Here is a 23,924-nt window from a genome sequence, read left to right on the forward strand (position 1 = left end):
ATCTCCTTCCTCTTCCATTCTCACAAAGCCTTGAATCCTTGGGCTCTTCTCAATCCTTCCTGTCTTCCTGCCAGCTCCTGACTTTATTTTGTTCCCTTTTATTCCCTACTCTTCTTTAGTACTCGTTTAAGTAAACTCTCACCAGCACCTCCCAGTATTTCCTTCCTTCTTGTGGTCTGCCTCTGCAGCTCCTTTTGCCAGTTTGAACCCCAGAATAAACTACTCACATTCTTGGAAGGATTTGTAGTCTTTGATCAGCTTCATTAAGACTTGTAGGAGTTCCATCCTCAGCTGGGCTCTTAGTATAGTTTGGTAATTCTTAATCTCTCACCACCTCCTTTAACATCCTTTTAACATCTCCCTCCTTTTTTAACATCCCCCTCCTTTTAACATCCACTCTCCTTTTTAACATCCCCCTTGTTTTTAACATCGACCCTCCTTTTTAACATCCACCTCCTTTTAACACCCCACCCCCTGGAGCCCATCAAAACTTTTACCACACTTACCTTGTTCCCTCCTCACCACCTTGTATTAGATTCCTAGGCTTTACCACCCTTTATGGAGAAAAGAGAGGCCATAAAACACACTGCCTCAGCTCCCATCCCTCGCTGTCTCTGTCTTTACTGATCTCATCCTCTTCCCTTCTGTCTTGGAGGAAGACATTCTATTACTTATTTCCAAAGCTAAAACCTTTATTTATGTTCTTTAATTTTCTTCTTTCTTCTTCCAGCACCTGTGCTTTGTTTTTTTTCAATCAGTTATGTAGCTTCTCTTAGAGTTTCATTCCCTCCTAAAGTGGTCTTATCCCCTGTGTATTTGAATAGTTCAAAGTCTCTTCTATCTAAAATTCCTTTTTCTCAGTTCTGACTCTTAACTATTGCCTTACATTTTGTTTGCTTTACTGCTATACTCCTTAAAAGAATAGTCTGAATTTATAGCTTTCTTCACCCTCCAATCAGTTGTGAACTGCTTCATTGATCCATTTATCTATTCATGTGCCAATAAATACCCCATTCACATTTCAATCAATAGTCATCTGCTCTCTCAGACATTTATGAGGTCACTAGCCTGCTTCCCAAAATCAATCATCTCATTTTAGTAATCATTCTACTTCGTACTCTCTTTAGGTACTTGAAATTATACCTCCTTCTTGAAAGTATGTTCTTCAGCCTTACCAGCCATATTTTTTTTTATCTTTTCCTCCTATTATCTCTATTCTTAGAGCCCTTTACCCTTCTTCTATTGTTTAAATATAAGTATTCCTCAAAGTTTCCTTGATGTTACTATTGTCATTCTATACATTTACCATAGATGATAACAATCTACTTTTGTGGCTTCAGCTATTATTTACATTCAGGTTATTTCCAAATTTTTGTCTGCAACTTCAGCTTCTCTCCTATGCTCCAACTATATTAGTCTAGCTTCCTACTGCATGTATCCAGATGCATCACAAATACTTCAGTATTAATATATGCGAAATCCTGCATTGCCCTGCTAATGCGTGTTTTTCTTTTGTTCCCCACTTCCAGTGGTATCCCCCTTTATTTACTCAAGCTAGAAACCTTGAAACTATCCTTGATTTCGTTATCTCCTTTAATACTCATGTATAATGAATTAGCAAGTCTTATACACTTTTTCTCTAAAACCTTTTCCCTGTTCTCCCTGCCCCCTTTTTTTGTACTTGGTATTTCTCCTCCATATTGGGCCTTCATTCTCTCTCTCACAATAGCTTCCTAGCTGATGACCCTCATGCTACTGTTAAAAAAGTAACTAAAACATGGATGTAGTTATATTATTCCCTTGCTTATAAGCCTTTAGCAGCTTCTCTTGCTTTGATGATCATGTTTTCAGAACCAAAAATCAGTATGATTTTGCCAGAAAAATATTTATGTTCTAATTTAAGTTTGAAGAGGAAGTCTTACTTTGGACACTGAGATATCAAAATTCTCAGCCACATCAATGGATTGTTGTTGTGGAAACAGGCAAGATATGATCACTGCATCATTTGCTCATTCCACATACACTTAAGCACCTGCCATGTGCACTAAATACAAATATGTGCTGGTAATATAAAAGTGAAAATAACATAGTCTCTGCCCTTCAGGTGTTAAAAGTCTGATGAAAGAAATGATTGCAGCAGTGTCGTTTGTTTACTAGAAATTCTTGCTAATTGCTGTGGGAACATAGAGGAAGTATTAGAGTCATAATGTATTAAGCATTTCCTGTGTACCAGGCATTATGCTAATTGCTTTATATATGGGTAGTCCTTGACTTATGATATATTCGAGTTATAACAAACCACACTTCTGACCATCTTTTTTTTTGTACATCTTATCATTAGTAATACGTATTACATACAGTGTTGCAGCGCATAATTTGCTGATGTTATCATTCTCAGATGTTCACTCGCAGATGTTCAAAGATCCGGCTTATAAAGATACTACTAATAAAAAAAAAAAATGCAATAATAATGAAAACTAAAAAAAAAAAAAAAGCTATTCTACTTACGTCAGAACCGACTCACAATGGAGTCGTTGGAATGGAACCCTATCGTAAGTCAGGACTACCTATACGTTATTTATAAAGTTTAGAATGAGATTTTTTTCTATGAGAAAAAATGTTCAGAGAAATAATCCACCTGAGATCACACAGCTAGTAGCAGAGCTAAGATTCAATGCAGGAGTGTCACATTCCAAAGCCTCTGCTTTTATACGTATGGTGTGCTGCTTGATTCTTCCTGGGAGGTTAGGGCATGCTTCTTGGAGGAGATATTTAACATTATATAATATCTCATCATTCCCTTGCTCAGGATTTTTCCATTTGTTTTGATCTCATCCTATGCTTTCTGACTGACTTCTGCTTTATCTCCTGCTAGTCCTTGTCCAACCTCACACCCTGCATTCTAGACATGGTTTTTGTTTTTAGTACTTAAAGATGTTTTTCCATTGTCTTCTGCCTTACATTGTTTATGACAAGAAGTCTATGATCATTCTAACCTTGGTTCCCCTGTAAATGTGTCTTTTTATCACTGGTTTTTAGCAGTTTGATCACAGTGTACCCTGGTGAGATTTTCTTTGTGTTTATCATTCTTGGGATACACTGACCTTCTTGCATCTTTGAGTTTATAGTCTTTATGAGATTTGGAAATTTTCCAGCTGTTAATTTTTCAAATATTTTTTCTGCCCTGCCTTTTTTCTCTCCTTTCTCCAATTACACTTCCTCAATATCGTCCTACAGGTCAGTGAGGTTCTGTTTATTTCGTTCAGTCCTTTTCTATTCCATCTCTGTACTTCAGATTGGATGGTTTCTATTGCTGTCTTAAAGTTCTCCAATTCTTCCACAGTGCCTAGTCTGCTGTAAAGCCCATCTAATGAGTTTTTCATTTCGGCGACTGTGTAGTTCCATTTAGTTCTTTTCATACCCTCCATTTTTCGTCTCGTCTTGTTCATGTTTTACATTATATCCTTGAGCATATTTATGATACCGCTTTTAAGGTCCTTATCTGCCAGCCATTTTGATTATCTCTGTCATTTTGGGGACTTTTTTTATTGATGATTTTCATGTTGGTTGTGGATTGCAATTTGTGACTTTTTCAGATATTTAGCATTTTTAATAGGATATCACACATCTTGAATTTCACAGTGTTAAGTGGTTAACAGTCAAGGTTCTCCAGAGAAACACAACCAACAGGAGAGAGGGGGAGAGAGAGATCAATTTATTTTAAGGAACTGGCTCACACAGTTTTGGGGACTGGCAAGCCTGAATTGTATAAGGCAGGCTGGAAACTCCAGTAGGATTTCTATGTTACAGCCATAAGGCAAAATTCCTTCTTCCGGGAAACCTTCAGTGTTTTACACTTACAGTTTCAACTGATTGAATGAGGCCCATGTACTTCATCAAGGGCAGTCTTCTTTCTTTAAAATCAATGGATTATAAATGTTTAATCACATCTAAAAAATACCTTGTCAGCAACATCTAGACTAGTGTTTGACCAAACAACTAGATGGCATATCCTAGCCAAGTTGACATAAAATTAACCATCACAAGTGGATTTTATGGTTCCCTGTTAGGGACTGGGAAACCCTGGTGGCGTAGTGGTTAAGTGCCACAGCTGCTAACCATAAGGGTCAGCAGTTCAAATCCACCAGGCGCTCCTTGGAAACTCTATGGGGTAGTTCTACCCTGTCCTATAGGGTTGCTATGAGTCGGAATCGACTCAATGGCATAGGGTTTGGCTTGGTTAAAGACTGCAAAGTTTGTTTTGGCAAGCATTTAATTTAATTGTGGATCAGCTTTGTTAGGACAGCTCTAGGACTAATTTTACTTTAATACCAAAGGCATGACCCTTTTGGGGGGCCCGCTGATCGCTCCAAGTGTCTGGCATAGCTTTACTACTTTGGATGAACAGAATGCACATATCTTCCCATGTCCTTTGTGAACTCTGGGAATTGCTCAGCTTATATTTCCCTGGCAGTTGTTCTTTGCCTGGCCTCATAGAGTTTCACGCTGTGCATACGCATCTAAGCATCTTTGCTGCAGACTCCAGGATACCACAGAGCAGATTTCTGCAGACGTTTTGCTGGGTCCCTCACTCCTCTCCTGCAAATTCCAACTGCTTCATCCTGGCTAATCCCAGACCTGTCTCCTCAGTTTAACAGGGCTGCTGGATTCTGCTGAGTTCCTTTCCCTCCCTGTTGCAGTAGTTCATAAATTACATCCAAGTAGGAAGCCAGGGAGGCAGTAGGACCTACCTTGTTTCCCTGCTATCAGGGATCATGGTGCTACACTGTCTGAATATAGTTGGTTGTTTACGGCCAGAGGGCCAACTGTATAACAGTTGGCTGGAAGGGGAAGTGGCTACTTACCCTTTGTAAGTGTACCCTGCGTTTTTCACACCAAAGTGCCCTCTTCACTCTAACTTGGATGACTTGTACCATTTTATCTGGTGGATTCCTACTCATCCTTCAAGGCCCTGCATAAATGTCATCTTTCTGAGATATTTCTTTCTCTTCCTCCTTTCTCATTAATTGCTCAGCAGCTAAGTTACTAATCACTTGCTTCATAATTTCACACACATATACATTTATGCATATATATGTTTTCTTAAAAATATTTTTCATTTTTCTCTCCCCCAGTAGTGCTTGAAGGCTCAGACTTACTTGTTTGTAATTCGTCTTTCTATCCCATGTACATAGCACCCAAAACCCAAACTCGTTGCTGCCTAGTTGATTCTGACTCAGAGTGACCCTATAGGACAGAGTAGATATGCCCCATAGGGTTTCCAAGGAGTGGCTGCTGGATTTGAACTACTGACCTTTTGGTTAGCAGCTGAGTTCTTGACCACTGAGCCACGAGGGCTCCATACATAGCACAGTGTCTAACATACTTGACAATATTTATTGAATATAAATAGTGAAGAAGACCCAAGCTGGCCCTCTAAGCCAGGTAGAAATGGAAATGCTAATTTAGATAGAAAAAAGTGTTTGGTGTCTGAGATTTGGAGCTATGTTCTAGCCAAGGTTCAGGCAGCCAGAGAAACTCAGTTACTCTTAGTGCCTAAATGTCATTTATGTGGCTGTGAATAATGTTGGCCAAGAGATAACTTATCACATAACTTTCTCAGGAATTTTAGAAAATGGAAATTTTAAAGTTCTTAATTTTTTTTTTTTTAATAAAAATAGCTTCTGTATACAATTTTTTAAGTTAAAAGTTCTCGAATTATTTTATTAAAAATATTCGGTAAAATGTTGTATGATGAACTTCGTTTCTGGGTAATTTTCAAGTTCTGGAATATAAGCAGTAGCAGTCATCTTGCTGTGATTAAAGGGAGGCGCAGCCAAACTCTTAATGCCTAGCTAGGGAAACCTAGCTATGAAGGGAAGGTGCTTTGTGTGAAGTAAAGTTCCTAATATTCTTAATTTTCTGTTTCCCTACTTGACAGATGCTTTGAACATCTCAAATTGTACTTCAGTAAAATTACATTTAATTACCTAATATGACAGTTTTGTTGATGGGTAAAGCTTACATAAAATTATGATTGCACATTGTACCAATAAAGTATGTAGTTTTAGCGATCATTCAAGGCTACCTTTTGAAGCTTACAGTCTGCATTTGGAGTACATTCACGAAAACTTTCAGAAAACTGTGTAGTTGGCAATATATTTTGTGTGCTTATGTGGTCTGCTTAAATTGTTTGAGAGAACAGAGAGAAAACCCTTTTGTTAAAGCAAGAGTGGGTAAACAGTATAGTGGGAAGAACTAATGATAACTGCTCTTAAGTTGTAGATAAGGAAATCCTAGTATTTATGTAAATTGACCTCTGCTGAGTTTTATTGCGGATGATAGCAATGAGCTGAGGGACTCAGATGACAATAAATTGCGATTGAGAAACTTTTTCAACCAAAATCCAGCTTTGTTTCAATTGAAGGGCATGGACAGGTCTGAGTGTACCTGGCAAACCTTGGCTGGTCTCTGTGTCCACAGCGTGTGCCTATGCTGCTTGGGACTCAGTTAGCCCAGCTCATGCCACACTGTGCATCAGGTCATCAAACCCATAGTGTACTGTACTCCCAGACTGTTAGTAATTTACTCTTGAGTTTTGTTGTAAATGTTTACCATTTCCTTTCTTATGATTTATTTTTTACTCTAACTATCTCTGAATATGTGATAGCCATCCACAGTTAATTACATAGACATTGTTTTTGATGCTTTCAAATGTAATTTTTATATTATAAATAAAATATAATAAAAAGTCATTTGTATAAATTTAACCATAACGTAAATCTTATCAGCCAGTGCATGATAGTCTTTTCCTTTCCTCACCTGCAACTTTTCAGCCAAATGTAAATATGTTCTTATCCAACCCAAAATTGTGTTTCTAGGGACAGACTTTGGAAAACAGGTTGCCTTAAGAAAAAAAAGCACTGCATTTTAATCATGTAATGGAAATTAATAAATAACTTTTGTTTGATTTAGTTGCATTGTTGTTTTGAATTATGTATTTCATGTTAGTATTATGTCACCTTCATGGTGGCAAGCCAAAATTTTTCAAACCCATAAAGGAAATTTTAAGATATGCCATTCATTGGTTGTCATTTATGTTAAGAATAATTTTTTTTTAATACATAATTTCTGCTGAAGGAAAGTACAGGTTGAAACAATGATGATTTTTCTCTTATTCAAATAAAACTTGAGAAGTGTTGGCCAGAAAATAGAAATTAATATTGCTGTTTTGGTAAGGAGTTTGACTGTATCTGTTAAAATGTTGACTGCACCTGCTCTTCCACCTAGCAGTCTCATTCCAGGTATCTACCCTTGAGAACTCCTGTAACCTGGGCAAACCGGCATGAATGTGCCTTCTCATCACAGCATTGTTTGTAATAGTGAATAATTAGACCAAACTGAATGTCCTGCAAAGGGCAATGGTTAAATTATGGCTTATCTGTTCACTGACCTACTCTACAAGAGTTTAGTGGTAAATAGGTAGACATGTAAAGCCATCACAGAAAGACTCTAAGAAATGTTGTTCTTGTTGTGTGCCATTGGATAAATTCCAACTCAAAGCAACTTTATAGGACAGAGTAGAACTGCCCCATAGGGTTTCCTAGGTTGTAATCTCTATAGGAGCAGATCGCCAGGTCTTTTCTCCCACAGAGCCACTGATGGGTTCAAACCACCAATCTTTTGGTTAGCAGCTGAGCACTTTTCCATTGTACCACCAGAACTCCTCAAGATATTAAGCAGGAAAAAAAGTTGTAGAAAAATTTGCATCATATGTTACCATTTATTTTTTTAGTCCATAAAATTAATATTTTAAATGCATTCAAATACATAAAAAGGCTCAGGAAGGATATAGCACACCAAAGTGATAACAGGACTGACTTCTAAAAGGGGTCCCAGGATTGGAGGAAGGATCTTCAGTGGAAGGGTTTTGCTCCAATTATTTGCATTTTTTTTACAAAAATAATATTTTTGTGTGTTCTGTAACCAAAAATTCTTGAGAAATTTTTGCTTGAAGCCCATGTTAGAGACTGTCCATTTTTATGGAAAAAAAAAAAGGATTTAAGCCTGTAGATGGACCAAAAACTGTATGAACACTCCAACTAGAGTTTATTTACATAAAGATACTTCATGTGCATAAATATTAAGGATAAAGAGGCTAATTTTTTTGTTAGTCATTTCCCTTTGTAATTAAAATATGCTCTTTCCTTCTCTAGTGCTGCTGGAGGTGAAATCTTTGATCAGTGTGTGGCAGACAGGGATGAAGCCTTTAAAGAAAAAGATGTTCAAAGACTCATGAGGCAGATTTTAGAAGGTGTTCACTTTCTACATACTCATGATGTAGTCCATCTTGATTTGAAGGTAAGGTCTGAATTACTTCACAGTTTTGAGGTTGCTAGAGCTAAAGACATTCCCAGATGTAAAATATTTAACAGTGATTTGTTGAAACATTTATCAAGTCTGTGTGTTTTATGTGGTAACAAGGATATCAGAGTTGAGACTTGATTGTCATCCCCTTACCGATTAGTTTCAGTGGGGAGATAAAATGCTTATGTGTACAAAGAAAGATAATTAATAATACAGCGCCCAAAAAATGGAGCTCTGAGAATATTCACATGTGGGGTAGGTGAAGGCTTCCTGGAAGAGACAGGACTTGAACTAGACCTGTTGAAAATTAATTAGCTAGGTAGAAAGGAGGAGAACATGACCTCACAAGAAGTAGGAATACTTGGATGTGTTTAAAAATAAATGGAATTGAGAGACCAAGTAGAAGATACAGAAAACTGAGAAAAGGCCAGATTTCAGGAGTTTCAGATGTCACATAGAAATTTTTTAATTTAATTATGTCGTAGTGGGGAGTTATAGATGGTTTTTAAGCAGGAAGATTTGAAAAGCAGTGTTGTGTAAAATTAAAATAATTAGGAATGAAAGAAATTAGGTATATTTTTTAATTTAAAATTGTCAAAGAAGAAAAGAGTGGAGGAATGGAAAGAGGGAGGAAAGAAAACACAATAGCAGTATATTAATTATGATCCATTCAAGTGATCAGAAATGCCAGCTGAAACTAGCGTAAGCAAAAAAAAGAAACTGTACCATTTAAAAAGTTCACAGAGAATTCTAGCTTCAGTTATGGCAGTCCCTATTCAGGGCTCAGAGTGTTGCCAGTACTTGGCTTGTCACCAGCCCTCAGCTCAGCCTTCTCAGAATAGCACTAAGATGGTGGTAAGATAGATGCTGCTGTTTTAGCCTAGCATCTGCCCGTAGGTTCAGCAGAAAAGAACTGCCTCTGTACACTGTTGTTGTTAGGTGCCATTGAGTCGTTTCCAGCTCATAGCGACCTATGTACCACAGAACAAAATGCTGCCTGGTCCTGCACCATCTTCACAGTCGTCGTTATGCTCAAGCCCACTGTTGCAGCCACTGTGTCAGTCCATCCCGTTGAGAGTCTTCCTCTTTTTCGCTAACCCTCCCCTTTACCAAGCATGATGTCCTTTTCCAGGGACTGATCCTTCTTGATAATATGTCCAAGGTCTCACCGTCCTCCCTTCCAAGGAGCACTCTGGCTATACTTCTTCCAAGACAGATTTGTTCGTTCTTCTGGCAGTCCATGGTATATTCAGTATGCTTCGCCAACACCGTAACTCAAAGGTGTCTCTGTTCACTAGCTTTCTCAAAAATCCTGAGATTCACTCCGATTAGATAAGTTACCACGCTAAGGGGTACAGGGCTTTGACTGACCAGGCCAGTCAGTGTCAGGGTCATGTGCTCCACGCCTGAAGGGGTAAGCCCCTGCTGCCATCTTTCACATGGACTGAGAGTGGGGAAAGATGAATCCCCGAACCGGTTCTCTTTCTGGATGGAGGGCGAGTGCTCGGGAGGCAAACAGTAAATGTCCACCACGTTTTCTTAGAAATTCCTGCAGGCATCTGTGGTAGAAGTTTAACATCCCTGGAGGCTCTCTGATGATTGCTGTTGTATCAAGTCCAGGTGTGGCTGTGGGGAAACAAAACAGTCCTCAAACATAGAACACGTCACAGTGATTCTAGTTCCTACTATTTATTTCACTTAAAAGATAACTGATCAGCCAGAGGTACTGGGCTTATTAGGAAGGAAACTGAAACTCCTGGACCCCAAAAAGGCTTTGTGATCCTGAACTTCTGCAGCTTCATCTTTCTCCACATCATCTACCCATGTCCCTTGACCTCTGCTGTTGTGTGCCCTCTAGCAGAAAGTAGATGCGTTATGGTGGTGGTTCTCAAACTTTGGTGTGCATCTGAATCACCTGTAAGGGCTCATTAAAACAAATTACAGGCCCCACCCCAGAGTTTCTGATTCAGTGTCAGGCCCAAGAATTTGCATTTCCATCAGGTTGCCAGGTGATGCTGATACTTCGAGTCCGGCAACCATACTTTGAGAACTACTGCTGTAAATAATTGTTCTTACTTTTTTTGCATGAAACAATGCTTTCAATGAAGAACATACAGTGTGTATAATCTGGAGGTTGACCCCTAAAGTAAAGTGGGTAATGTTCCATTCAGAATCAGTGCAAGGGTAATAGATACTCCTTAAATACTAGTTTCCTACAGAGAAATACAGGGGAAACAAAACAGTTTGGAAGCTTTCTTGTTCTCTTCTGAAAGATGCCAATTTAAATTCACTTTGTACACAGTTACCTTTTTTCAGATATTAATATTTTAGGACAGTGACTAAAGTGGACAGTCACAATAGTCACCACACAGTAGCCCACACCATAGTGACAGTGGCATTTTTCGAAGGCAAATGTGGACTTGTGTGCACCCATGTAGTCCCAGGATATTAATGCCAAAGTGGTCTTGGAGATCTCTTAGTTTAAACCCTTTATCACAAGGGTGACAGAACTGGGGCTTTGCTTTTTCCCTTTAGTCTGTCATCCACATTAAAAGTTCGGATATCCTTGCAGCAAAAAGTATCTACATAATTCTTGCCTTGGGAACATTTACTAGGGAAAGATGGTCATTCAGGCCAGACTTTAGTGAATTCCTACTTTAAGAAGACTTAGTATTCCCCATGTAGAAGAATTCCCAAAAGAAATGTTTATGCTATAGTTTTTTCCATGTTGGTTTTACAGACTGAACTTTGTAAAATAGTTATATTTGTTTTATTTTTTTAAGATGTTTTGCTAGTTTTATGATGTAAAAAGGATTTCCAAGAACAGAACCCTGACTTAAACAACATTGCACCTATAGGAAATGAGCGTTCAAGTTAAGGCAGCTCACCCTATGACCATTATTCAGGAACTAATTAAGTAGTCAGTCAGACAGGTTGCCAACACTGTGTGTCATGGGTCTTTGATGTTACTTGAAAGCAGTCAAAGGTGAGTATTAAATTCTTGAATACCAGGCTCAAGTGTGTATTTACACAAGGAAATTATATCCCTTTCTTCCCAATGTGCTCAGTATAAATCATATTCTTTTTTCCCTGGTATACTTGGTGTCATCGTCATCTACGTTGTATGCCATCGAGTCCAACTGCCCCATAAGGTTTCCAAGGCTGTAATCTTTACAGAAGTTGACTGCCACATCTTTCTTCAGCGGAGTGGCTAGTGGGTTCAAACTGCTGAGCTTTCGGTTAGCATCCAAGCGCTTAACCACTGTGCCACCACGGCTCTTTATACTTGGTGTAGACTTCCATATTGCAGGAGGCCTTGACGATGATCATGATGGTGGTAATGGGCCTTTTAATGTTGGAAACTAGACTCTCGTGTTTTCCAGGCCCAAAGGAACTCAGAGACAAGGTGGTGCAAAGGGTTCTCAGCCTTTTTTCTGCCTTCACACTATTCCCAGATGCAGGCAGGCCCAACCAGGATGGGGTTGGTGTAGCAAAAGTGCAGGTGGGAGTGATTCCTATCAAAAGGTCATTTCCAGTTGACTTCTATGAGTCTGGGCAAAGAGAATCTACTGTCCTATACCATTAAGAGTCATCTGTCCAGTGAGAATATATGCATATAGTTTATGCTGATTCTCAGTCTCTATAAGATCTTGAAAGACTAAGCTGTTAAAAAGAAAAGGTTATTTTCCCTCACTGGTTCAAAACTAAGGATGTTTTCTTATGTTTTAATTCTGCAAAAATTGATAATCCCAGGATATATGGTAACTTTCACTGAGTAGACTGTTCACCCCCATTCTGGTTAACATGGGAAATTTCCTGTCCTGGAATCAGAAGTTAGAAGTTAGAACTATTACACCAAAACCCATTTCCATCGAGTCGGTTCTGACTGAAGTGATCCTAGAAGACAGAGTAGAGCTGCCCCACAGGGTTTCTAAGACTGTCATCTTTACGGAAGCTGAGCTGGAAGGTTCAAACCACCAACCTTTCAGTTACCAGCCGAGTGCTTAATCACTGTACCACCAGGGCTCCTAGATAGCTGTCCCTATAAAAGAACTCATTAACCCTGTGGGAAATACAGCATTCGGCTGCAGGTCAGCCTCTGAATGATCAGTTTGCCAGAAAGTTATTGACTCACTGAAAACTCTCAGCCAAATACTGTAAATTGAGCATAGAAAATTCTTTTAGTAGCAGATGCTGATTTCTATTAAAACCCATTGCTGCCGAGTCGATTCTGACTCACAGTGACCCTATAGGACAGAGTAGAACTGCCCCATAGGGTTTCCAGGGAACGGCTGGTGGATTCAAGCTGCCAGCCTTTTGGTTAGCAGCCAAGTTCTTAACCACTTTGCCACCAGGGCCCCAGATCCAATTTAGAGGTTTCTATAAATCCACAAAAATAGAAAAGACAATAAACTTGTTATTAATGGAAAGCCCCTTAATTTGCATATAAAACATTGCAGGAGTGACGAATCTGAGGAAAAACAACTAGAGCAAAGCCAGGACAAAACTAAAAGTTCCAAAATAGTCTCATTAATTTGGTAAATTAGTCATTCAGCCAAGTGGCCTGCTTTTACTCAAAGTGGCTCTTTGTCTTGAATGGGCTTCTGGTTCACTTTTTCAGCAGTGTTAACTCCTAGATATTCAATCATCAACTTGTCTGTCCTGTTATTATATTCTGTGGTAAAAAGTAGAGGAGCAGGCTAGGAAGTCATAGCTGGGATTTTCCCATCTGAGATTTGAATTGAATTGCTGATAGTTTAAGCATGAAGATATTATTTGAAAGTAGGGATAACATAAAACATTTCTAAACAAAGTCACCCAAATTAATTTAGCAGGATTGTTAACCTATTTTCTACCCTAACCTGGGTTCTAATGAGTAATCTACTTGAATGTTCCTCGCCTGATAAAATGTTCCTTAAAGCCTTGTCCATGATACCTTAAGCCTTATTAAGCAAATTAACCTTGACTTTACAATGGTCTTAGCCATTGCACCTTATCCACTGGTGATTGTTCTGTAAATGTAAAATGGATTTTGTACAAATGTGAACATACCAAGATAAATAAAAGGACTCCCCCCTAAAGCAGAGAAATCCAATTTTAGAAAGACCACCCTACTGCCGGGACTGTCTGTAAGTTTCCTTGGAAACCCTGGTGGCATAGTGGTTAAATGTCATAGATGGTAACCAAAAGGTTGGCAGTTGGAATCCACCAGGTGCTCCTTGGAAACTCTGTGGGGCAGTTCTACTCTGTCCTACAGGGTCACTGTGAGTAGAAATCGACTCAAAGGCAACGGGTATAAGTTTCCTTACTGTCTCCATTAACCTTGCTTCTTTCCCTTACCACCTGGGGCTCATGCATTTTAAATAAAATGAGGTATTGTGATGGCACTGGGTTTTTTGGGTTGTGTGCCACAACGTCCTTATCCTGAACTGGGTTCCCCAGAAAGGAGGCTTAAACAAACTAAATGCTAAGGTACCTTCTCTTTGTTTCCACACATATATTTCAGTGTTTTGGAAGTGGGTATATTTTACCATCAAAGAACTGACAGAGATGACAATGCTGTCATTGTACTCGGAGTATTTTACACAAAAATGTACATCTTCCATGTTTGTTTACTGGCTGCTTCCCCTACCCCCAACCGTGCAAGGCACCCTCACAAGCACTGCCATGCCAGTTCTCTTCCGCAAGTGGCTGTAAAAAAAGAAAACTAGTATATCACGGGGAGGGCACGGCTGGCAAACAAAAGCAGAAGGTGTGTGTTATTTGTGTAAAAATACAGTATATTTGATTTAGAGGAATAAAGGCTTTTTAGAAGAAAAAATAGTTGTGGTCAGAGCAGGGTACAGTTGATAACAGTTGATAGAGGCTACATAATAAAAATTAACAGTGAAATTCCACGAAACAGCTCTGATTTTTATGAGAAATTTGTTTTTCTAGTAACCTCTCTCCCAACTGTTTGACTTCAGTTTCAAAAATTCTCCCACTTCAGTAGATCATGGAGGCACATGGTTGGGCTTAGATTTCTGATACAGTAAAACTTTAATTATTTGATCCCACTAATTTAGAGTCGGTAGCATTACCACCTAATAATTAACCTTTGCATGGTAGCTAAAGAAAGCATTTCTTTATGTAAAGTGTAAACAAAATGCAAGGGGAAGACATGGAAACTATTTTGAGGGGACAAATGATATTTAAGAACAGAATGTGCATGTTATACTGATCCCAAATGAATCTGAAGATTCAGTGAAAATACCCACTCACCAATACTTCACTTGACTTGGCATTTTGTATGTACTAGAAAGAATAAAACGTGTCCAGTGATGAATATATTATCACTGAACCAGAGTCCTTCCATCTAATTTGCCTGAATAATGGACATTTTGTTGTACTGTAGTTCATTAACCTAATAAAACTAAAATTACCTTGGGGAGTCTCAGGACTCGTAATTATGGTGCTGTATTGGTCTGTTTTTTTGTTTTCTTTCTCTGAAGAAATGACTAATTAATAAAAGACACATTGTGGCTTTATGATATGTTTACAAATTTATATTATCAAAACCTCTAACCATTTTATCGTTGAAAAGAGAAATTGATTCTAATACTGGTCAATAAATTGAGCATCCTCAGTTGTTTTGGGGGTGGAGGGTGTATTATCTGGGCTGGGTATTCGTAACAACTTAGCACACCTCTGCAGTTCAAACTTATACAGTAACAACAATTGGTTCTTTTTTTCAGTTTTGTTTAAGTTTTTACTGTAGTCAAAACTTTCTACGATTCAAAAGAGATTTTTGTACAAAATTACATATTACGCTCAGCCCCACAGTATGGTTGTTTTCATTGTAGACAGAAAGGTCGTAGTTATTTTCATAAATATGTTTTCAGAATGAACTATCATTATGTAATTGCATAGTGGTAATAAATTAGGACATTGTATAAGAGATGCTAAGAATTCCCTCACCATTTCTTGGGATATCGCTGGGTTTTTGTTTTTGTTTTTAACAGTTTAGAGGTACACTGTTCAGTACAGTAGCTGCTAGCCACATGAGGCTATTGAGCATTTGAAACATGACTAGACCAAATTGAGATATGCCCTAAGTGTGAAATCCACACCAGATTTCAAAGACTTACTATGAAAATAATGGATATAAAATATCTCAGTAATTTTATACATTGAATATACTCACTAAAATGAGTGTATGTTGAAAAAATAATATTTTAGATATGTTGGGTTAAGTAAATATATTGCACTTTCTCCTCACTTGTCAACTATCTCATTATCCAACATTTTGCATTTACGACAATGGTAAGAAATCTACTATTCAGCTATTTTACGCACTGATGACGTACGTCTGGCAGTAACAAACACCAAGGTGCAAGACGAGAGTAAGGCTGGCTTTGCTGTTTAAGGTTATGTGTTAACTTGGCTGGGCCATGATTCTCAGTGGTTTGTCAGTTATGTAATGATGTAATTTGGCAGTAATGTAAGGATGTAGTTATCCTTCATTTTGTGATCTGACGTGGTCATCCTCCATTTTTGCATAGTGCCAGTTTTGCATAACGACCTCGTCATTGAAACCTAACCATGTTGATAAGTGGGGAGAGGGTGTACTAAAATCACTTTCACCTGTTTCTTTTTATTGTTTGTATTAGTGCTACTATAAAATTTACATTGCATATGTGGCCCAGATTATTTTCTATTGGATAGTGTTGCTTTAGAGGATATTAAAAGATTTTAAAAATTAAAAAATGTAAAGACCATTTAGCCTTTCAATGTACGTCTCAACCTATGGTGTAATCCAGTGCTCTTTCCCACTATTTTGCTACAAATGACTGTCTCAGAGGTCTTTCACGGCTTGTTTATTTGCTGTATTCAGTAACGTCTTCTTCACCCTCATTCTTCCCATTGTCCTGCTTGACTACCTTCTTTTTCCTGACTTTCTTACTACAGTATTACCCCTGGGTTCCTAAACTAACTCTTAGGCTGCTGTTTCCCCCGGCTCCTTCTCTTAGGGATTGAATTATGTACCCCCAAAATATGCATTATAAATCCTAAATTCTTTGCCTGTGCTTATAACCTTGTTTTGGAATGGGTTGTCTTTGTTATGTTAATGAGGCAGGATTAGTGTAGGGTGTATCTCGAGTCAATCTCTTTTGAGATATAAAAAAAATTAATTGCTGTGGAGTTGATTCTGAATCATAGTGACCCTGTAGGACAGTAGAACTGCCCCATAGGATTTCCAAGGAGCAGCTGCTGGATTTGAACTGCTAACCTTTTGGTTAGCAGCTGAGCTCTTAACCACTGCACCACTAGGGCTAAAAGGAGCAGAGCAGAGGTAGGGTAAGAGATGCCAAGGCACATGGAGACCTCCAAGGAACCAGGAAGCAGAAGCTGAAGAACCAAGGACCTTCCCCCAGAACTGACAGAGAGAGAAAGCCTTCCCCTAGAGCCAGTGCTCTGAATTTGAACTTCTAGCCTCCTAAACTATGAGAAAATAAATTTGTTTGTTAAAGCCACCCACTTCTGGTTTTTCTGTTTTAGCAGCACTAAATAAGACACCTTCATAAATCTTGTTGTTTACTCCTTAAGTATAGATACCAACTAAAATTCATCTTGCCCCACTTCTCTTCTTGCTATGTAATCTTGTCCTCTTTTACTTCCATGGTTTTAGTCTTCTCTGTATGCTGTTGGAAAGGAAACCTGTGGCACAGACAGCTAAGTGCTCGGCTGGTAGAAGTAGTAGGTATATGCCATTGACCTCCAAAGCTGTATCCTCAGTCTTGCATTCCCTCCAGACTGACTTCCCTTCGACTGTCCATTGGGCAGCTCCACCAGGATGTCCCACAAGCACCCAGAATCTGGGGATCCAAACTTGAACTAATGGTCCTTTCTTGCTGACCTGACGAGGTCAATCGGTGAATGACTTACACAACCCATGTTCCGACTTCTACACATAATAAGTCACAGTTGTCTGTGGATTCTACCACTCTCTTATGTGACATTCCCTTCTTTTCTTCATTCTGCACTTCATCATGTCTCCCCACTACTCTCTCCCTCTCCAGACTTTTAAAACAGGATCAAGACAGTCTTTAGAAAGAGATTTCTAGCCACATTCTTGTATTTGGTATAAATTGCAGAACATGGTGGATACTGGCTCCCCTGCTATACTCTTTGGCATGTGCCCATTCCTTTTCCTGGAATGTTCTCTTTCCCTCCCTCTGGCCTTCCTTCTCCCTTTCACCCCAGAATGGCCGACCCAAGCCCCTTGATTTCCACCTCTTCTGCCCCCACAATTCCTTTCCAGTCTCATTTCCTACAGTACTCCCACTCCTTCCACCTTGTGCTCTTCTATGACAACACTGCTAGCTTGTTCTTCTTGCCTCAGGGCCCTTTGTACTTGCTCTTCTCTCTTCCTGGAATGCTCCCTGCCTGCCCCACCCCCAAGATATTCTGCCCTGACTGGCTCCTTCTTAACATTGTTAGTGTTCCCTCCTCAAGTGGCGCCTCTCTGAGGAGCCTGCCCTGACTACCCTGAAAGAGCTTCATGTGCACACACGCCCTCAGCAGACAAGCCCTCGGCTGCTACCCTACTCTGCATTCCCTGTAGCACCTAAAACTGCCGAAGGTTATATTATTCATTAGTGCTTATTTGTCCGTCCAAGCCCATTAGAATGTAAGGCTTCACAGGAACCTGGACCTCATATCTTCTTTTCTGTTCTTTCCTCAGGGCTTAGCTCAATAAAAAAAAAGAAAAAAAAAAAATTTTTTTTTTTTTTTTCAATAGGCAGTCAATAAAAATGTGTTGAATAAATGATGAAATCCTTTTCATCTTTAAGGTCTGCCACATAAAAAAAATCTCCTCTGTAATTCTCCAAGGCTAAATTAATTCCTCTTATTTATTTAAGCCTTAGCACTTTGTATACCCAGCTACAGCTGAACTCATAGCACCGAGCAGAGGCAGTTGAGCCTCATGGGTCCATCTGTTATTCTCTTCTGATTATGAACTGTTTGAGAGTAGTGACTTCTTAATACTTACAGTTCCACCATTCCTGACATATAATAATAGCCTTAAATTTTTTTTTCTCGTAGTTGGTCACATTTCTTCCCTTCATTTACTATGAACTAATAGAGCCAGTCGATTGTGAGGATGACACAGGACCAGGCAGTGTTTCGTTCTGTTGTACATAGGGTCGCTGTGAGTTGGAACTGATTGGAAGGCACCTAACTACAAGAGAGTCGGTATTAACGTGTGCCTGTCATGTGCCAGGCACTGATCACTGATGATGCCCCAGTGATTGGTATTGTGGAGCCACAGTCTTCCTTTTCCTTATTTCTGAATTCAGACTTCCATAAGTCTACAAGCATTTCCGTAATAGAAGATGGGTGGGATGGATGGTTGGGTAGACAGTACGACTCGTTTTAAACAGAAGGATCATCTATACACTTCAGCTTCCTTTTCCAGATTGCAGCTCTTCACGTGGTTGAAAATAGCTATAATCTGCCTCACTACAGTCCTAGGTCTTCTCACCAAGTTGACACTAGGCAAAAAAAGAACAAAGAAAAGTATTCCAGGCAGAGGGATTAGACGATGGCAAGTATGAGAGACTAAAAGATGGGCAGTGAGACTCGATTTTACTGAGCACGTGCTGATGAACATGGTACATGATGAGTCTGAGAGCTGGGCAGGAGGTTATCGTAAGAGCAGTGGGAAGCCACTGAAGGGTTTAGGCAGGGGGACAACAGATCAGAGTTTTAGTATTAAAGGTCCTTCTGAGTGCAGTATGGGCAAAGTAGAGCCTGGGAAACCATTTAAGAAACTGTTGCAATTAAACAAGAAATGATGGCAGCTTGAATTAGGGTTCTGTATGTGGATGGAGAGAAGTAGACAAAGTCTAGAAATGCTTAGCATTTAGAATTTAAAAGCAACAGTATATAGAGACACATCGGCCAGATTGGGGAGGCAGGCGAGAGAGAGGAAGGACAAAGGTGATACTGAGTGTTCTGTGCTGTCACAGCGCGTGATAGTAGCTCCTGAGATGACTGTCCTTGGAGTAAAGAGAGTCTGACTTGGGAGGAAAAATAGGAGTCTGGTTTTGGTCATGTTGCTTTTGAGGTGCCTTTGGGACATCAGAGGGGAGATACCAGGTAAGCAGTTGGTCAGAAAGGTCTGGAGCTCTAAGAGGTCTGAGCCAGAGATAAAACTCTGTAATTATCACTCAGGTGATAATTAAGCCTTGGGTGTGGTGAGATTGTGGAGTGAGAACAGGGCTTCGGGGGATTAAGTGTGAGGAACCCATTTCATGGGCCAGACAAAGGAGATGAGCCAGCAAAGGAGACCGAAGCAGCAGCCAGAGAAAAATGTTGGATTTTAGCAACCTGAAGGCCATTGTTGACCTCATCAAGTGCTGCTGAAAGGAATGAGAGGGCAGGAGCCAGGTGGAACGGTTGAGTGTGAGTGGAAGGAGAGGAAATGTGAAAATTGATTACAGGCCTCTAAGGAACCACAGGATGACCGGGAAGACAGAAAGAGAAGACAGTTAACAGAACAGTGGGATGAGTTTGCCATGTCCAAGATGCTGTGGAGCAGAGAAGGAACAGCCATCGGGCCCTCCTGGGAGGAAGGGAAGTCGGGGGGGGGGCTTCACAGAGGAGGGAGGCTGTGCTTTGCCAAGACCCACCATGCACAGAGTGAATGATGGAAATAGATCTGTCAGGCAAAGCGGAGGAGAGGGCTTTCTGAGCAAAGCCATGCATGTGCGGTGGTATAGATGTGAGTGCGTGCATCTTGCTGAGAGATGACAGCTGGCTGGTTTGGAACACGGATCGCCTGAGGCACAGTGACAGGAGATTAATCTCAAAAAGGCACCAGGGGCCGGATCATAAAACACTCTGGGGGCTGGAGTGCGGTTTTAAGTACTAATGCGTGTCAACTTAGCTTTGGAAATATTCTCTGTTGCAGAAGACAGTAAATGCAGCAAACGCAAACCTTTCTTTCAAATTTCATATTAAAAATATCTAATGAATTTTACATTCTAATTCAGAATATATCTGCTGGAATTTTCATGTAAAAGTGTCTTATTTTCAATTGGGTAAAAATGACTCCAGGAATACAGGCCTTATTGATTCTGTGGCTTTTGGTAGCCCTTGCACACTACCTAATACAGCATCTTCCCACCCCCACCTCTGTTTGAGAGTGTGTCTGTTGTTGATAAGTAACCACCAAGGGAAAGTGTCAAGGTCAGATTTATGTTACGGGAAAAGTATTATATTGTTCAATGGAGGAAGGGTTCATGGTGAGTAAAACTAGAGACAGGAGGCTAACGAAGTGGTCTCGGTAAGAAATAATGAAAGCCTGAACCATAAGCAGAAACCCTGGTGGCCCAGTGGTTAAGTGCTACGGCTGTACACCAAAAGGTCGGTAGTTCAAATCTACCAGGTGCTCCTTGGAAACTCTATGGAGCAGTTCTACTCTGTCCTATAGGGTAGCTATGAGTCGGACTCGACTCGATGACGACAGGTTTGGTTTGGTTTGGAACTATAAGCAGTGGGGATATAGAGGCCCAGATGATGAGATTTGGGGAATAGATCTGGCATGATGGTGACTTCACTAGATGTGAAAAATGGTGAAAATGAGGTACACAGCATTTTAGGATGATTCCCAAGTGTTTGAGTTGGGCACTGGATTGGGAAAATAGGAGAGAACATATTTATATATATATATATCTGTGTTTGCTGAGGATCCAGTAGTGTAGGGGAGGAGATTGAAAATACAAGAGTATACAAGGCCTGGTGCCTTGCCTTACATGCAGTAAATATACTGTAAAAACGTTTATTGTGGGCATGACTGGTTTACTGTTAAATTCCTCGGTTTCCATTTCACAGGTGAAATTTGTTTTATGGCCTACATGCTTTATATACTTCATCACAGTTTTCATGAATTTTTTTCTTGGGGGGGGGTGTTTTGTTTTTTTAGCCTCAAAATATTTTGCTGACAAGTGAATCTCCACTGGGTGACATTAAGATCGTTGATTTTGGCCTTTCAAGAATAATGAAGAACAGTGAAGAGCTCAGAGAAATTATGGGAACTCCTGAGTATGTAGGTAAGTATTCTTCAGAGTGGGATGGTTTTTACATTTTGGATCAGGTATTACCTTCCAACTAGGTAACTCACATGTGTTGTGATTAACTGTTATGCTGAAATTCTACTATTAGAGATTCATTCCTTTGGATTAACTAAAAAAAAATGGAAAACTTCTAAGAGTCAGGTATCAAGTTGATGATCCCATTTCTGGAAGGCTAAGAGATTACTTCTAATAGGAACAGGAGAGGATTTCCTTAATAAAGTAAGGTTATCTGAGAGTGGAATGAGATTCAGCAAGTAACGACTTAAAAAGAAATTCAAGTTGGTAATAAACATTGTTAAAGGCATTGCAGGTGGAGTGCCACTATGGGTGTATGGAGCAGAGAGGGCATTTAGTTTGACTGATGCAAAGTAGAGGGTTTCTGGCAGAAAAAAAAAAGACTTAAGACACTTAAGTTACCAGCGTGAGAGGCGCCGAAAGGATGCATCGTGAGTTCTCCTGAGTAGGTAGGAAAAATAGACTGGGGGGGGGGGGGGGAATTTGAAGGATTAGTGGTTTGCATGAGATTTTTTAAAAGCATATGTATAGAGTTAAGGCAGTAGAGTAATTTAGAGGTTGTGACCAAAGATTGTAATATTAACAATTAAAATTTAGAAGTGAAACATTCCTTAGTAATTAGGAGGTCCTGGCTACAACTCTGGAAGGGCAGCTGTTAGACCAGGAGGTGAAGACTCTTTGATGCCAGGCTGTGTGGGTGACTGTGTTGAAGTTGCCCAGGGTGACAGCAGGTGTTGGAGGAGGATGGCTGTGTGTCAGTAGGTGACGGCAACATGACAAGGAGTAGTGAAGGCAACATGACAAGGAGTAGTGAAGGCGGTGGCCTGGGCCTGAAGGGAAGAAGAATCTTTGCATGAGGCTAGAGGTATGAATTGGGTGGGTGGACCAGCTGTCCCCATTCCAGTGGCCTCAGGACATGGGAGCCTCAGAGACAGCTAGGTCTCATTTCAGAGAAGGAGGACCAAAAAAGAACCCCACTGGCATCAAGTCGATTTCCACTCGTAGAGAACCCTATAGGACATTGGGCAGATAGGTTTTAGGAATGCATAAAGCTGTATGACAATGATAGTACACAAAATAATTCAAAGTTTTAAAATAATTGTTTTTATAAAATCTGATACTTTGAAACAGATCCTTAACCAATTCGGTAATAAGGTGATATGACAGGCAGCAGAACAACCAACCAAAATTTTATGTGCTTTTTTTAATGGACTAGAATATTTAGTTTTCAGTATGCGAACAGATGCACATTATGACCACTAAGTAATTTTTAGGAATGGTCTTGTTATATAAGATTTTCATCATTGTTTCCTTAATATTGTAGGATTGTGGTATTTTTTGTCTTTGACCTGGAATTGTTTAGGAAAGCATTTTAAAATTTATGAATGTTTTTTGGGTTTTGTTTCTATTTTTGCTTTTTGTTTCTACTGTTGTTAAATTGTTAAGAGAGTTTTTTTATTCTATATTTTGGAATCTCGTGGATTCTTTTATGGTCAGTTTTTTAATGTTTCATGAATCGCTGGGAAGTAGGAAAGTGTTTTCAATTTGCAGGGTTTGAATTTTTCAAAAGTCTGTTAGCCTTATTGTATTGTTTAGATTCTTTATATTATTTCTATCTACTTAATCTGTTAAGAGCTGAGAGAGGTTAGGTTAAAACGTCTTCATTACTATTGTGTTATCATCATTTCTTATACAGCAAACTTTGTTTTATGTATTTTAATGCTGTGTAACTAAGTATCTCATTTTAAACTAATCTGTGTGTTATTTAATGGCTTTTCACCTTTAAATTTGTGAGATAGAATATGTCAGAAAATTGTTTCCTTGTTCTCTTTTTGTGCTTTCATTCATCTGGTTTCAAGACTTTAGTTGAGGCTTTTTTTTTTTTTTTTCTTATTAAATCCTCAAAATATTTTCTTTTAATAGGTGAATTTATGCCTCCTGCCTTCATTTTATTTATACACACATATATATACACATGTCTGCAGACACACAGTTGCCCTGGTGTGAGCTCTGGCTCCATATTTACTATCCATGTGACCTAAATCTCTTTATAACTCAGTTTTCTCTGTTCATAAATGGGGCTAATAATAGTACCTATCTCTTAGGGAACTGTAAGAATTACACTGGAATTGCTATATAAAGCTCTTAAAACAGAGTTCAGCACATAATAAGCAATTTAAAAAGTAAGTTATTATTATTATTATTTACTATTTCCCTTCCCCCACTAATCTTTTGTTCTGTGACATCTCTGTTTTACTTTTTCCAGTAAACTTGGAAAGTTCGTTTCATTTTTAACTTCCTAGTCATTTCTTTTAAACTTTTAAAATAATATTCATAGCCTCTGTTACTCAACAATTTCAGAAATCAAAGATGAGGAAATTAGCAAACCTCACATTTCTTCCCAACTTCTTCCTCTCCTTT

At 39.3% G+C, this 23,924-nt stretch overlaps 1 protein-coding gene across 1 annotated transcript in view; it reads left to right on the top strand.

Annotated features, from left to right (window-relative positions):
• The window catches only part of STK17A (serine/threonine kinase 17a), a 49,909-nt gene that overhangs the window by 14,010 nt on the left and 11,975 nt on the right, over window positions 1-23,924 (top strand). Inside the window, exons 3-4 of the mRNA XM_003407254.4 lie at window positions 8,217-8,361; window positions 21,338-21,464. Coding sequence (XP_003407302.1) covers window positions 8,217-8,361; window positions 21,338-21,464 — 272 coding nt within the window. The remainder of the gene's footprint in view (window positions 1-8,216; window positions 8,362-21,337; window positions 21,465-23,924) is intronic.

This window comes from Loxodonta africana, chromosome 8 (assembly GCF_030014295.1).
Source record: "Loxodonta africana isolate mLoxAfr1 chromosome 8, mLoxAfr1.hap2, whole genome shotgun sequence".
Taxonomy (NCBI): Eukaryota; Metazoa; Chordata; class Mammalia; order Proboscidea; family Elephantidae; genus Loxodonta; species Loxodonta africana.